The 17,451-nt window shown below is 36.4% G+C and overlaps 1 protein-coding gene across 1 annotated transcript in view; it reads right to left on the bottom strand.

Moving 5' to 3' along the window:
• Positions 1-2,508: 2,508 nt before the first annotated feature.
• The window catches only part of CNTN6 (contactin 6), a 315,151-nt gene continuing 300,208 nt past the window's right edge, over positions 2,509-17,451 (bottom strand). Inside the window, exons 18-23 of the mRNA XM_017859613.1 lie at positions 17,066-17,300; positions 16,835-16,950; positions 14,567-14,753; positions 4,511-4,623; positions 3,587-3,755; positions 2,509-2,754 (exon numbers count right to left, since the gene is read on the bottom strand). Of these exons, the coding sequence (XP_017715102.1) occupies positions 2,651-2,754; positions 3,587-3,755; positions 4,511-4,623; positions 14,567-14,753; positions 16,835-16,950; positions 17,066-17,300 (924 nt within the window). The 3' untranslated portion in view covers positions 2,509-2,650. The remainder of the gene's footprint in view (positions 2,755-3,586; positions 3,756-4,510; positions 4,624-14,566; positions 14,754-16,834; positions 16,951-17,065; positions 17,301-17,451) is intronic.

Raw genomic sequence — 17,451 nt, 5'->3', positions numbered from 1 at the left:
TACATTTACTTATGAGAAGTAATAATTATGTTATTACATTTAGAATCCATATAGGTTCCATTTCATCCCTCACCATCTGTATTTGTTTTTAAAGATAGCAACCATGCCCTCCTCACCCTCTGCTGTATAGATAGAAAAGAGATACTGAGCAGGGAGGATTATAGTGTAAACAAAAGAGAAAAAATGAAGCTGTGTTTGAACTCTACATGATCTAGGCAGTCCATAGCTTTATAGTGACATATTTCCACTGTGTTGAGTCTCCTAAACCTTATTTCTGGTTCCTTCTGCAGCCACTTCCAGGTACAATCACATTATCTCCCTTTTTTGTAGGAAGTATGGAAATGACGTATCATGTTTATAACAGCAGTCTAATCAGTCAATACAGGGATGCACTGGAAATCCTTCTTGAATGTCAGAGGAGTATATACATCATGTAGAATATTTCCCTGAAATGGGTTATTAGAATCACCATTGTTTTCATTCTTGAGTGCCATGTAGTATCGAGAGTAGGTGATCAATTCATTTTACTTGAAGCTGGTTTGGATTTTGATGTAAACAAAGGTTGAAACTATTTTCATAATACATGGGATATGTAAATGTAATAACATGTCATTTGGGATTTAATTCATAACAGCAGATAACAACAGCTGCATTTATTGACAACTTACAATGTTCCTTGCACCATGCCAAATGTCTTACGTACGTAACACTCTGTAGTTCTGATATTAGTGAAATGGAGATGTTAAAAGAAATGTGTCCAAGTTTTCACTAAGAGGGCAGATTCAAATCGCACCAAAGCCCATGCTGCTTAATATTAATGCCAAAGTATATTCTGAAAAATTAAGTGAATTGATGAAAAGATAAATAATATGTTAGATATGTTGGACTGTGAACACAGATTTTTGACATTCCAGAAATCACGAACTAAATAGTAATCTGCAAACATATAAGAATTATTGATAAAAACGGACTTAGCTTTTGAACTTACACACAAATGACTGTATATCTGATTCACTTAATTAGTATAAACAAAAATCTCACAGTATATTTAACCCTCAATCTCTTCTTTGGGGAGGAGGACACAAATCTCATCTCTTACCAAATTAAGGAAACCATTAAGACCATATGCCAGCACTGGTATCTCTGGTCAATTCAGAGGTATCTTGGCCAGGCAGCTGTTAACACTAGTGTGCCAAACAGTATTCATTGTTGCTTATTTGTTTTGCTTCACAAAAGCACAGTCAGATCATATGGCAATGGGGAGAATAAGGCTCATTAATTTGCATTGTGTGCTTGACACACTGTTCAGGCAAGGAGCAAGTTCTGAACCATGAAAGCCATTGTCCATCTGCTGCTGACTACGCGGGGTATTTTAAAGAGTTCTAAAATACTTCAGACACGCAAAAGACAAAATCCCGTATTGAGGATTGTATGATTTGAGGATTGTGAGACTAGCTCAAATATTCTCAACATTATTAAGAGGTTGCACCATGTTAAGAAAATAAAACTCACATGAGCGTTCCTCACATTCAGCTCTATAGGACTACAAACCTGATTGGCTGGGAGCCAGAGAAGGCTGACAGCAGGAACTGACCTCTCAAGGCTGTTTGTAGAGGAAAGGGGTGGTTACATAGCATTCTACGGGCCAGGTCACTAACCTTACCTTCTCCCGGACTACTTTCTCCAGACTATACAATCCTAAGAAGTGAGGCCACTGACTGAAACAGGCTCACCCTAGAGAAAAGTCAACCCGCAAAATCTTTCTAAACCCTGGTTCATGTAGAATTATTTTCATAGCTGCAGAGAAAATTGGCAAAAAATAATATTTTGACCAAAGTGTAGAAAACTTGATCAAATAATTCTGTTCCCACATTGTTTTATTATAAAAATAAGGCTACATACATTGTAATCAACTTGTAATAATTACCTGAGATTTGTTCATGCAACAGTTCAAATGTTAAACTTTGCCATGAGCAATTGCTTAATATACATCAAGTTGTTAGAAGATTATTTTAGGTGGGTGCTCACTTTCCATCATTTATTTTTCTTTGCCATAAAATATCTTTTCTGCCTTTATTATGACTGAACCTTCTGAAAAGAGCTGAGAACAGCATGTATATTGAAATATTATTGAGTAAAAAGATTTCTTATTCCAACTTGATTCAGAGATAAAAGCACACCATGCTATGGAATAGTTTATATTTTTAAAGAATCCCAACTATAAAAAACAATTGTATTTTATTTTGAAGTAGGGTGAAAATTTCAAATACTGAAGTGATTGTCTGGAGTACATGAAAATGGAGTGCATGTGGGCTATAGTAACTATGGGGCAAATTTGTATTCATCATCACCATCATTGAGGGGAGTTATTTATACTCTCCATATAAGTCACTTAAAAAACACAGCAGTTATAACCCTCCAGATTAATGTTGCACCTAGGAATGCATGTAATCATGTATGAGCTTTAAAATTCAAAAGTGTTTAAAATTGTTTTATTAATGTACCATAGATATTTACAAGATTTTAATAATATACATTTTTTTTCTTTGCAAACAAGTCTGTATTAAGAACGCGTCTTGTGTCAGAGGCTGGAGAGCATATTTACAGAATGATTTGCTTTCAAAAAACTCTCAAAGATTTATGGTTTTATTCATCGGATAAGTGGCTGAATAGCAAAACAGTAAAAAATCACAATGACAATGGACAGAAAATGGGTGCTAGGTTCTAAGACTTGAATTCCTCTGGAACTCAAACCTGCAAAATATGAAAATAAGACAAAAATATTTTGAGATAAAGTATTGCCTGCTAGATTAATTTTTCAGAACCCCAAATTCATACTATCATTTATCTTTTAGTAACATATTTTATTATACTTGTCTCATTCACATTATATTTAATTTTAGAAAGTGCCTTACCATGTCTTTGTCCAAGGATGTCTGATTTAAGTATAAAATGCAAAAGAAAATCCCTAAATTGGCAAAGTCTGCCTAAAGGATTGGCCAACATCGGATGCTAATGACTTTCACTCAATCACAGCTTTAGGCAGATGAGTAAGTGATTCTTCTAATGCAAAAATGATACATTCTTATTGCATGCTAAGTCAGACTGACTGGTGTTGGTTGGCTTAGAAAATTCTTTTGAGGAGGACTTGAAAGTTGTGACTCAGCTCCTTAAGAATGCCACACTTGATTAGTGATGTCTGCCATGAACATGGGAAAGGGTGTATATTTACCTGCGCTTCATATTTGCCATCCCTGCTGAAAAAGACCTGGAAGAATCTATGAAAATCTTTTGATTTTGTGACAATAGAATGAGTGACAGAGTTATGCTCTAATGACACAAAGTTTTTTTCCTGTTCTCTATTTTGGTTTTCAAATGAGGAAATATAAAACCATTTATAATGTATAAGCATGTTACAATTTTGGAGAATAACTTTAAAAAACTGGCTCATCACCTTTTGCGCACAATTGAAATTTTATCTTATCACCCAACATTTAAACCATAACTGGAAGATATCATGGGGCTGAATTTCATGCTGTGGCTGTCTAGGTTCAGAATCTACTATAGCAATGGTGACTCAACTTACTTGACATTTTTGGAATCCTAATTTCCTCACTGCTGCTTCCATCTCCACCATCACTGACTGTTCTTATCTCAATTAAGTAGTCTTCTTCAAATGGAACCAGAAGCTCAGCTGATGTATTGTTTGTTTCCAAAATATGAGTTTTACTCTGTCTGTTTTGCCGGTACAGAATCTGAATAAAATGAAGTATCAAGTTAACATGGACATGTTGCTTTTCTAAGGTTCACACAATGGTAAGACAAAAGATACATCATCGTAAATGTTGTACTCCTCAGATGGAAATATCCAGGTGATGTCTTTCCCTTATATTCCATTGCTCCTGTTAAGAAAAAGAGGGTTTTTTTGGCCTATGCCTCTGGAAGGAGAGTAGATTTATCTCTATTAGTTAAATAGCTTGAGGCTATTATCATTGGAGCTTGCTGTGGAAAGTCACTGTTCAGTTTGGACCCATTTCAAATGTTGAATATATATCTGCCAAGAGATGATGTCCATTGTCACTGATGGTAATGATTTGCTCTGGGTACTTGATTGTACTCTTGTTAGATGCCTTTTATATTGTTAAAAGATCACATCATACTGCAGCCTAAGTTCTAAAAACTCTATTTAGATACATTTTTTGATCTCATTCTGATCACATCTACTACCCACATAAGCCATCATGTTATGATGGCAAGGGGTGTCACTTGAAGAAAAAAATGTTACATCCTATGGAATTTGATTTTTTGATGTTCCCTAACACATTACTGGACCTCGGAATATAAAACCTTTTCAACGGAAAATTAGAAAGCAGCAATGGTATTTTCAAAATAATTTTGAAAAAGATTCCAATGTTTCCATATGCAGCCAATTTGTTTTCTATTTGGGTGTCACACATTTCATTCCTTAGTAACTTAATTGATATGATTAAAGGAAAAACTAAATACTCACCTTGTACCCCAAAACTTCAGACTCATTTTCCATGGTTTTTACATGCTCCCAGTTCAAGCATAATTTAGAGTTTGTCAGCTTCCAGGCAATGTTTGCTGGTGGTTGGCTTGGAGCTTTAAAGAGATAATCAAAGATTCAGATGAATGTTAATTAGTTCATGGTCACTGTATGATGTATCAACATGAAAAGAAAAAATAAGTCTTCGATGATTTGCACAGAAGAGGCTAAAATGTTTTCAGTGTCATTTGACACATATTAATTCTAATCACAGTAAGCAAATTTATTCAAATCTGGTCATTTGGGAATGTCTTTGTGACAGACTTATGAATTAATAATGGCTTGCTGCATGTCCAGTATTAATTTATTAATCATTACTGTTGAGTTTGTTTACTTTATCATGTATAAACAGACAGAGGGTCTCTTTATCTACGATTCCATTTGGCCATCAATCAATGAGCATGTTTAGCAAATTCAAGTTGCAAGCATTTTATGTATATCAACACAGAGATGTTCATTCCTAAAATTCTTTACTTTTTAACATTATATTAGTTAGGTTTCTAATTGTAATACAACTAACTCAAGATATTTTAAGCAAAATATTTGCAGTACATTTTCAAGGATATTTCTTATAACTCATGGCAGATTGCAGCAGAGTCCGAGGAGAGAAAACATTGTCACAAAGCCGCGGTCTTCACTCTGCTTTAACGAAGCAGGGTCTGCTGCATGCTCATCTTGCCAGAGAGCACCTCTTTGTCATTCTCACTGTACATGGCATAAATCATGACTGTTCACCACACCTGAAATTTAAAACCTCCTCTGTTCAGAGACAGTCCAAGTTAGAATTCCCCTGAGAAAGCTGATGATTAACTTCATTTGGTCGTATGTCTATCTTAGCTTGATCAACTATGTCTGGACAATGTGAAAGATGCATGCTATTTAAAGTAGATGGAGCTTTTGGGAACCCAGAAAAGGGAAAAGTCGTCACAAACTGATTGATCATCCCAAAGGACATCAACTTTAAATCCAAACTGAGGCTTTTATTTTTCTGAAATTAATGTTGTCTGGGTGAGAGATGGTGGGAGAGAAGAGATGAAAGGTTTAGAATCCGGCTTCTAAACTAATGGATGTATTCCAACTAGGGAATTTTACATACAAGAAAACTAGAATCCAGGTTGGGAAGTCACTTATCCAAAAGCATGCAGATAATGAATCTTGGCCTATTGCTTTCTCGTCTAGTGTTTCTCCAGAACAACTTGCTACTTATCTGCGTTCACATGACTATTTTTGAGATTTAAGAAACTGGAGAGATTTAAAATAATTCATCTGGAAAGCGGAAACAAAGATAAAACTGCCCAAGAAGATGTTTTTGAACATCTTTTTTGAATTTGTGAGACTGAATGAGCATAATATTTAATTCATTGTAACACTTATAGAAATGGAAACTATTGCTTTCGGAGTTTTGACTCAACTGCTGTTTGATCTCCTATGTATCACTGGAAGATTCACATATTGCTGAATCCAGGTGTCTCAAATATATTACCATACATTCTCTTTCCACCCCAATTCCACTGGGATATCACTATTGTTCACTCAGCCACTTACAGTACAGTTGGGATGTGATAGAGAAATGTTTCCCTGTATGCTTACATGAGGCTCAGTTCATATTTTATTATAAGTTTATCACATTGGATTATATTTATTCTTGGTTATGTGTTTCTTTAAGTTTCTTGAGGGCAAGTGCCTTGTTCAACTCTGTATTACTAACCCCTAGCACAGTGCCTGGCACATTGGAGACATCCAATTCATATGTGATGAATAAATGACTGTACAATAAGATGGCTAAGGAAGACTGCTCAGGGTCCTGTGGTGATCTTCTCAGGCTGTATTGATTATGTACTGGGCTCTGGGCAGATCCATAGGTGACACAATACAGCCAATCCATTCATTATGTTGTCCTATGATCAAGGCCAATTGCCATGGTCAGACTCATAGCAATCTATACCTGTTTATAAGATGGACAGGCCAATTGGATTGACCATGTCCTGGTTCATTTCTTGACAATATAAACCCATAATTAAAGGTCTGAAAGCTTTTAGCTTAGTAAGCATTCAATACATTGCTTGTCAACGTACAATGTATTTGTCAATTATAATGTTTATCAACATATTTATTTCTAAAGGTCTGAATGACAGCAATAATTATTTTGTAACTATCCTTCCTCAACTTATCCTCCAGTGCCTTTTTAAATCTTTTTCTCAGCTATAAAAGATACAATATCAAAATTCTCACAGGATATTGCAATTTTAATTTCTAGTATACTCTCGATACCTTTCTTTTTATCTCCATTCTTTAAAATTCAGCACTAACATTACCATTATACAATCAATACAGAGAAAATACAAATTTACCACTTCAGTGTCATTGGCAATGTGGATTCTGAATGTTTTATGTATTTCTGTATGTTTTGTTTGTTTTAGGAAAAGTATTGTTTTCAACACTATAAATCCATTGAAAAAAATCAACAGGCTAGGAGACAGAAATGATTTCTTCCAGCTACGTAAAAGAGCGGGTTGCGATGTTGGCAATGACTTTGTCATTGACATGTTTGCATTTGTGTCCTCATCTACCAAAGCAGAAGCACAACTTTTTGTGGCCATAAAATGAGAAGGGTTGCATTCTGAGTGAGTACCTTGGTATGAATAGCCAATTATATGGATTATTTAGAATGTTTTACTTCTGTTGCTCTCTGGGAGATGAAAAGAGTTGCACTTTGATGTCAGAGGGACTTGAATTTGTATCCAATCTCTTCCAAAAGCCGGATTTTCCCATTATAAAATGAAACGAGTAAGTCCTAATTTATGAGATATGAAATAAAATATGAAACGTTCCTCATTTGGTTATTGGTATATATTAAAAAACTCTGAAACTGTTAATTCTCTTTTCTGAGAGTAGCAGTTCTCCACTGTGGTGTTATGACATAATCAATTTTTCAATTGTGTTCGAAGTGGTTTGCTGCTAATAATACAATTCTGAAGTTTGCAAATGATTCACTTCTTAGATACAATTAGTGTACATTCAAGTTTTCCCCTTAATAATATTGCTCTTACTTGGATTCTTTATATGTTTTTAGAAAGGGAGATAAAATGGGAGAGTCTCAACTAATTATCTTAGAATATCTCTTAGTCTACATCCTTTCTTATTTTCATCAATGGATGTTTCTCCAATGTCAATCCTTTATGTCTGATATTGAAAAGTAAAACTTCTGAAAGCTGCTTTAGAAGGCCATCACCTTAATATAAGTACTGTTTACAGTTCTGGTTTGATGTAGCTGATTAAACTGGGTTGCAAATATCTATGATAAAATTAAAATTTCTATCACCTTGACAAACCAAAACACTGTCACATGGATAGCACAAAACACATGTCATGATGTTTGTACCAAGTCTGTCAATGGTAAACTCAGCAAACAAACACTTTTCTAATTTTTAAAAACTTTCCAGGCAATTTCCAAAGACTAAATCATTTTCTATTAATCAAATGACAGAGCAACATTAAACTAGCCCGTCACACCTCTAATGGTTTCCTTGTAATCAATTTTTCTGGAGATGGCATTTATATTCAACTGTAGTTCACACTGTGAACTCAATTCAAAAACAACTTCTTATGTTACACTTCTAAGTAACAGTATGGGGTTGACATTTGGGCAAAAGAGAAAGAACACAAGTGCAAGATAAAATAAAAGCTTAATGCTTCCTTTATGTGTAAATATGGATTGATTGCATATTTGCAGCAAGAAAGAATCTAGTACAAAATGCTAGTCAGTCAACGTCAAGGGCCAAATTGAGCCAAAATTTGCAAACACTTCTAGTTACTGCGTCTGACTACTTCTTTCTATATAAGTAGTGTTTTGTTTGTTTCACTTTTCTTTTCTTCTTGGAATTGATGTAAATATTTTTCTTTCTTTCCTTGTAAATCTAAATTCCATTTGAGTCATGTCTGTGTGGATCACAGTATATTTGCAGTACCTCTCAGTTTCTTTTGGAAATCCATCATTTCCACTAGGCTTTGGTACTTACAGATGAATCACTGATATTTGTTTAAAAGAACAATAGCACTAGCATCATCATCATCAACAGTAACAACAATACTTAAGAAGTTTGGCATATGGTATTCCTTCTGTTTGGAAGCTCTTTTGTTCTCTTTATCTTTAATTTTGTATAAAAATACATAGCCTATCCCATATAGATGCTCCTTCTTATGTACATCTTAGTTTCTCATTTATTTTCTTCACTGTACTTTTCATAATTTATGATTATTTTATTCATTTGTCTTTTTTTCTTGTTTTAGGTTGCCTCTCTTCTAAAAGAGAAATTGCCGGTTGGCAAAGATCTTGCTTGGTTTAATGACTCTTAGGCCCTCAGCACCTAACCCCGGGCACAGCTCATGGGAGGCACTATCTCTTGAGTAGATGACTGAATGATCATGCAAAAAAAACAAACAAAGAAAACACCTCTGTCTTCTCTTTAGTTTAGCCAATTAGAACAGGCAGAGATTTTGGTAAATGTGAGCTCTGCTTTTTCAGACTTTCCAATGGAAGATCAGATCAGATTACAAATCTAGACAGTGACAGTTTGAATGTGTGATGAATGCAGAATTTTTTCAGTTACCACTATTGAGAGGTAATCTTGATGTCATCTCAAGAACATGGAAAATCAAAGTTACATACAGGAGTAGCACCTGGAATCATGGTTATCATCAATGTTTCATTAAAGCTGTTTCTCATACATGCTTTGGATGTCCTTCTACGACCCTTAAAGAACAAATTCTTTTTTTTTTTTTTTTTTTGGAGACCCATAGGTCTCACTCTGTCACCCAAACTGGAGTGCAGTGGCCGGGATCTCCAGGCTCACTGCAAGCTCCGCCTTTTGGGTTCACGGCCATTCTCCTGCCTCAGCCTCCCGACTAGTGGGTCTGTTAGCCCCGCCACCTCGCCCGGCTAGTTTTTTTTTGATTTTTAGTAGAGATGGGGTTCACCGGGTTAGCCAAGATGGTCCTCGATCTCCTGACCTTGTGGATCCCGCCCGTCTCGGCCTCCCAAAGTGCTTGGGACTTACAGGGCTTGACCACCGTGCCCCGGCCAAAGAAAAAGAAAATTTCTGCAATAAATTTATAAAGAGAAAGAAAGTAGCTGTGTTTTCTTACTTTAAAAAATGCAAAGAAAGTGAAATTGCCTCTAACGGAGGAGTATAATTACACATGTTACCATGCACTGAGCCTTCATGTATGAAAGCCTCTGGGTCACCTTGGTGTACATTATATCCTTTAGTTCTCAGATAAATTGCTAGAGGTAAGTATCTTCATTTCTGTTTTTCAGATGAGAAAATGCATTCAGAGTTATCAACTAATTAGATCTGGCACACAGATAGTACATAGCTGAGCAGGGATCCATATCCACAGTTCTCTCTGAAGTCCCATTCTAACTTTTTCCAACACTGCTTCACAATGGCCAGAGTTATTGGAACTCTTAGAAAAAACACAAATACATTAAAGGGGAAACTTTGGGGGAAGCTATAGAGTGGAAAAAAGACCATTTGACCATATATGGGCCTGGCAATGGCACTACAAGCTGAGAGATTTCATGAAGCCAGGTAAGTGAATGTTAAACTCTAGAAGATCAGTAAGTTTGGGATGTCAGGGCTAGAAGAGGAATGATATAGAAAGGAGCTTTGAGACACATTGTGAAAGATCTTGCTTGCCTTTTTCTTAGTCTTCATTCTCTGGAATAGCGGAGACAATGACATTTGACGAACAGAAGAGAAGTATGACGGCATTTTAGAAGGAAAAATTTCAAAGCAGTTTGAGGTTTAGACGGAAGATTTCAGAGTCAGAGAGAGAAACTTTTCAGATGGTTAGGGAGGAAGATGATAAAGGGGCACAGTGGTAGTGGGATGAAGAGATTTCATGCTCATCAGTCTAACAGTGGCCATGACAAAACCTTTCTAAGCATTTGTGTCCTCCTATCTAGAAATTAAAATACCAAACTCCTTGACTTATTGTAATTACTAAGTGAGATATAGTATGATAAATTTAATACAGGCCTGGTGACATAGAAGTGCTCAATATTTTTAAACTGTGGTAAGCAAAATAAGGAACCCCCAAAACATGATCACATCCTAATCTCCAGTACCCGTGGACACATTACTTTATATGGAAAAGGAGTTTGCAAATGTGATTAAGGTAAGAGTCTGGAGGTGAAGAAATAATCTTGGATGATTCAGGTGGCTCCAATGTCATCATGAGGGTCCTTACAAGGGAAAGAGGGAAGCAAGAGAGTGAGAGTTGGAGGAGTTGTGATGACAGAAGCAGAGGGTCAGTGGCAGAGATGTGAAGGTACCCTACTGTTGCCGGCATTGAACATGGAAGAAGGGGTCACAAGCCCAAGGAGGGTCACAAGTCCAGGGATGTGGGTGGTCTCCAAAATCCAGAAAACAGGAAATAAATTCTCCTTTGGAGTTTCCAAAACTAGTGTAGCCCTTGAGCACATCTGGCTTTCTACCCAGTCAAACCTCTTTCTAACTCCTCATCTCCAAAAATGTATGATAACCAACTTGTATTGCTTTAAAACACTGAGTTTGAGGTCATTAATAGAATAATATAAAAGTTACTGTTCTGCTTTCACAATGTCTGTGATATAGAATCTCAAAGTAATAAAATGAGAGGTTGGATAGGTATTTAAATATAAAGGGATGGAGACTTGTATATTCTTCTTATTCTCAGGTGCTTGTTGGCTATTTTGATAGGGTCACTGAAGCATATAGGCTGGTAAGAGTCAAATTTAAGAGATATTAAAACTGAATATCCATAGAAGAAATCAGGAATTACAGAGGTTTTTCTTGTTCGATTTAGTTAAGCAAGTTGAATACTTGAAGAAACACTAATCTTCATTTAAAATTTCTGATTATTATTTCACTTTTTCCTTAGCAGAGGTATTCTAACGTTGTATCTTGGGTGAAATTACTCATTGTTAATTAAACTGTTTTCGAAAATTTGTGTCTCCTACTCGTTGACAAATCGATCATATGTTAACCATCAGACAAACCAATAATCATTTTAGCATTTGATGTGAATTTCAGTCCAACCCATTTGTAGGATCAATTGGCCCAATTTAACAAATTTAGTGTGAAAAACAAGGATTTTTTCTGCTTAAAAACATAGAATAATTTAGCACAAACTAACACTTTTAATTTAGTTTGCATGGACAATGAAACCAGCAAATTTTCAGAAGACAGAAAAAATTATTATTGAGATTTTCTGATATGTATGTAGAATATATACAGAGCGACTTCAAAGACGCCTGGGCCAGGTGCCCCTTCGCAGGTGCCCACGACCCACCCTGTAGGCGGTAGGAGGGGCGCGTGCCAGAAGCCCCTTCCTCGGCGCTGTGAACCCTTCACCCAGCTTGGCCTGGACCTGCTCCTGGCGCTGGGCCGGTCCCCTGGGACCAAGCCTGGGCGCAAATACCGACCCCTTCTGCAAATGAGAGTAGCATTGTTTTGCCTACACCCACCAGCTCCGGCTCCAATGGAGCCCTGTCTCGGGGGGCCGTCACTGCTATCATCGTGTTCTTCTGATTCCTGGCCGTCTTGTTCCCCGCTGTGGGGCTGGCACGATTGGTGCGGAAGCTTCGGGAGATGCGGCAGACGGAGGGCACCTACTGGCCCAGCAGCGAGGAACAGTTCTCCTATGTAGCTGGGCCTGGGCCCCTCAGGACTCCAATGAGACCCTGTGGGGCTGCCTGCACATCTAGGCCCCTTCTCCTCCATCTGTCCCCCTTCATTGCTATGTGACCTTGGGGAAAGGCAGTGCCCTCTCTGGGCAATCATATCCACCCAGTGCTTCAGAATAGCAGGGAAGAAGGTGCTTCAAAGACTGCCGTTGAGGTCAAGGGAGTGTGGGGCTACTCACTTTTATGTATTTATATAAAATTAGTAGTGAGATGTGAATATATGTATATATATATTACAGAAGATCTCAAGAAGAATTTTAAAACACATATACATGTATTATATATGTCATATGGATGTATCTCTCTCTTCCTGAGGTAAATGATTAGTTCAATGCTCAAGTTTCAATCCACCTTAAGTTGGTTGATGGGATTATGTATAATAAAAGTTGACCTGAGTCTTGGCTCAATAACTGCACTAAAATGTCTGTCAGTCTACCATGATACAATCTGTTTTTTTTTTCTTTTAAATGTTTCTTACACATTTCTAATCACTCTTGATTTGCTTGAGATAGAAATTGAATTACACACAAGAGTTTCTGTGAGTTTGGCATCTCTCGGTTAACTAGAACTAAATGTCTCGGCAATCTTAAAACTGCTGATTGATCGGAGATTTTCATCCAGATTTGCAGATTAGCTGAAAGAAGCTAAACTACTCCAGAAAGACCAAAGAAGCAAATCACACATCCAAGTTATCTGGCAATGACTTCATCGATTTAGTCAACACTGAGTAAAACAGGAAAAGGAATAGAACTTCACTGTTAACTAATCCATTCTTGAAAATAACTCACAGCCCAGCCTGTCTAAAACTGGGTGGATTGGAGGAAAGTTGGCTAAAAATTTTTGCTCCACAGGCGTTTGCAGTTCCACAGCACTTTGTATTTTCTAAGATGCTTCCAGAATCAGTACCTTGTTTGTGCCTCATGGATAATTTGGGAAGGCAGTGAGGACAGAGATAATTTCTATCTAATAGATAAGAACATGAAAGCAGAAAAATGGAATGCCTTGTCCTCTTTCAAGTCATGAGTCAATGATGTACCCAGAATTGGAACATGAATCTCTGACCATTGATCTGGTTATGTGGAAATAACTAGATAATCTATTTAATCAAGGGCCTATTCTCTGAGATGGTTCCTAACTTCTTTTGTACATGACAAATATACACATAAAGGGAATAACTTTAATATAACTTTATTTTCAAACTCAACCATCTCTTCTTTCCAAATATGGTGGTGTAATTAGAATACGGCATGTATAGGTAAACTAGATTTTTGTAAGTGGCAGTGAATATGTCTTAGTCTTTCTCAAAATTCAGCAACTATATTTGTTATCTTTCATTCATCAGGATTCAGAGAGCAAAAAAAATGTGTTTTAAAAACCTGATTCTGTGAATAATTTGTGTCCATTAATAATATATAAGAGATACGTAAATATTATTCAAACTCAAAAAATCATCTTGCAGGAACAACTAAGTCATATCTGATCAGACCTTCCCCAATGTATTGCTGTGCCTCATATTATGGAATATTTGTGCATTACCAGACTCAGTCAGAAAACAAAGGCAGCAACAATCATCAAAAGATGAAAAACATTCATCTTTTATTTAGTAGATTCTGATTATGTGAAATCACCTGGCTGATTATCAAGGGATATAATACAAAGCAGAGAAGTTCATTCTTAGATTTCAGGGATTTCCAAGTAAGCTGTAGTCATAATGTATCCTAAAAGGAAAGATCTAGGTATCTGACAGTTGCAGGATCACATCTGAATATACTCGGACTCAAATGACAAACAAAACAAAACAAAAAACCATTTACTAAGCATTTACTAAGGTGCGTACTGGGCATTTATTATTAATAATCTCTTTCAGTCTTGAACAAAACCTATGAGAACATAAATATAACTTTTTCCTCATTTTATAGGTAGGCAACTGAGGCTGAAAGATAAATACTACCTAACCTTCTAAGGATGGGAGGTCAGTTTTTGAATGCATTTAGAAGGAGGGCATCAGGGCCAGTCTTAGACATTATACTCTTCTGTCTTTCATTGATACACTTGGAGTATTCCTCTTTTGGAATTCCGGAAAGATCAAAACATTTACCTTGATTGTTACCAAAAGGTTTCAACAGCTATCCACATTTAAGGGACAAACCAACTAACCAAAGTAACCAAGTAGTAAAGAAATGAGGTGTGGGAATACAATGAACATCAAGCAAAGGAATAGGTTTCTCTTCACAGATGAATCTTGTTTTCTGGAGGGTATGCATACTTACGGGACTTTTTGGTGGTAACATTGACTGGGGGGCTTGACGGCCCTGTTCCAGCAGTGTTGTAAGCTCTCACAGAAGCAAAGTAGATGGTATTAGCTTTCAGCCCTGTGATGTTTTTGGTTGTGACATTTCCACTGACTCTAATTTTACCAATCACGGATTCTTTGGAGTCATCTGTCCAGTATAAGACCTGATAATTAAAAACCAAACACAAGCAATTTATTGTTCCCCAATAACTATCAATCATTGTTTACCCACAACTATCAACCACAACCACAAGGGATATGGGAAGAAGACAGAAGTATAGATGACAAAAACGTTTTCTAATTAAAATGGTTATACAACAAAATTGTTATTCTCTACTATTTATGAGGAAAAAAGTCATGAATGCAAATTCACAATGGAAATTAGAGAACCTGATTTTTTAGATTACCAAAATAAAGTATTTTATGAGCTATCTAAAGGTTACCAGCTTTAGCAAATGACAAATAACAAGTCAGACAAAAACACATTTGTATATAATCAAAGACTTTGATTATAATGTCTTGCTATTGGCATTTCTTTTCAGAGTTATTTGAATCACAGATTAATTAATAATTCAATTTATACTGAGTCCTACCTTTGCATTAGCAACGTTTTAGGTATTGAAAAAAAAAAGAGAATAAATTAAGTACCTATTTTCAATCCCCTGATCATGTAGCTAAGAGGTTACAATCCACAGTATATGTGAAAATAAGTCATAGAATGCATTACAAAGAAGTGATATAGAAAAAAATATGCTACAAGAATTTGACAAAATACATCAGGAATTGATGAGAGTAGAGCTCAGAAAGGAGACTAGGGATGAAATTTGAGAAGTAACTAGGGTTCAGATAAGAGGTAAGGCATTCTTGGCGTGGAGTGGAAAAGACACCTGAGAGCAGAACTTTCTGTTGGAATAAGAGGATTATAGGTATATACATGTATATATAAACACACACACATACATACATATAAAGACAAAATTAAGAATGTTTAGGATTATACATTTATTATAACTCCAAAACTAAATAAATTATGTTACCCATTTTGTGAATCGCTGAATTTGCAAGTTGAAGAAGATTGAGTGATGAGCAACCTTCCCTTAAAATGTTCTTATCTCTTGACTTTGTGAGATGACGGCCTACAAATGTAATTTGCCATACTCTTCATAGACTAAAAATAGCAGACTCAAGACAATCTAGGTATTTTTTTTTCTTTACTTAACTGCCTTTTCTGAGATGATTACATCTTTTCAAGTTATACTGCAATTTGCGGAGCAGGTTTCTCAATGAAATTTTTCCATGGTGTAAGATGATTGAGGAGCAGACTTTACCTCTTACCAAGGAAAAAAACAAATGACTGCAATTTTAATAATTAATCATATAATCACCTGATCACTTTTGAAAAATGTTGTTGTGGTAAGAACAGTTAATATGAGATCTGTCCTCTTGAAAAATTTTAAGTGTACAATGCATTATTGTTGACTCTGTGTGCACAGTTGTATGGCAGATCTCTAGAGCTTACTTATCTTACGTGTACTGAACCAGTATGCCTTTAAAAATGGCTACTATTTGTTAATTTGTTTGCTTTGAATTACCTAGAAATATCTCCCTTACTTTGAGAGAGGAGGCAAGACTTTACTGTGGACAAGACTGAAGACTGGCTGAAACAGGGAAGAGGCTAAAGCACCTCTTCATAAGATACACGCACCAGTTCCATGTCAGTTTACCACTGCCATGGCAACACCTGGAAGTTACCACCCCTTTTCATGGCAATGACCTAGAAGTTACCACCCTTTTTCTAGAAACTTGAGTAACTCACCCATTAATTTCTAGAGTAAATCACTCTAGAAATCTGAGTAACTCACCCATTAATTTGCAATTAATTTATAAGTGGGTATAAATATGACTGTAGAACTGCTTTCAAGCTGCTACTCTCTTGGAACACTGCCTGTGGGGTAGCCCTGCTCTGCAAAAGCAATTTTGAAGCTATAACACTGCTGCCTCAATAAAGCTGGGTTTTTTTTGTTGTTGTTATTTTCTGTTTTTTGTTTTTACCACTGGCTCACTCTTGAATTCTGTCTTGAGCAAGGACAAGAAACATCCCAGTCTAAGCCCCAATGTGGAGGCTCACCTACCTTGTCTCAACTTCATTCCCTGCTTCAGCTTTAGACACACATTATCATATGCTAACAAAAGGCTAGTAGGATAGGACTGTTGAATAGGAGCTATTGTGAAATCCATTGATTACCTCATAGCCCAGCACTCTTCCAGTGTTTCTATTCCAGGCAATAGCATTCCATGAAACCTCCATTTCAGAAGCAGAAAAACTCTGGACAGAAGTTCCCCTTGGGGCCAGTTGAGGTTCTACCATCCAGAGAAAGACATAGCCATCTTTAGCAGAGTGGTTCATTGAAAATGGAACAAGGAACACAAACTATGCATAGGGTCTCAAAGAAAACCAGAGCTGAGGACAACTTACCATCTTCCCCAGAGTAGACAATGGTCACAGTACTCAGGGATCCTTCTCCTTCATTATTATACACACCCACTTTGACTTCAAATGGAGAGAGTGGGATGATACTTTCATTTCTGTAAACAAACCTTGATGATTCCACAGATGCTACTTTCTCCTTGGTCCAGGTTGTTGAGCCCACCGGCCGGAACATGACGATATATCCAAATCCCTCCCCATTCTGTAGTTCTTCTGGAATTGACTTGGGCAGAATGTGATCAATCACTGAGTATTTGCAAAAATATTTTATTAAGCTACTATAATACTTATTGATTACTTCACATTTCTTCCATAGAGACAAATACAGATATTTATTCTGTTTAATGATATATTAAAAACACTTTAATTTGGAA

Source organism: Rhinopithecus bieti, unplaced genomic scaffold (assembly GCF_001698545.2).
Source record: "Rhinopithecus bieti isolate Rb0 unplaced genomic scaffold, ASM169854v2 scaffold_49457, whole genome shotgun sequence".
Classification (NCBI taxonomy): domain Eukaryota; kingdom Metazoa; phylum Chordata; class Mammalia; order Primates; family Cercopithecidae; genus Rhinopithecus; species Rhinopithecus bieti.
The sequence above is the reverse complement of the archived record's forward strand: the minus strand, read 5'-3'. Positions and strand labels throughout refer to the sequence as shown.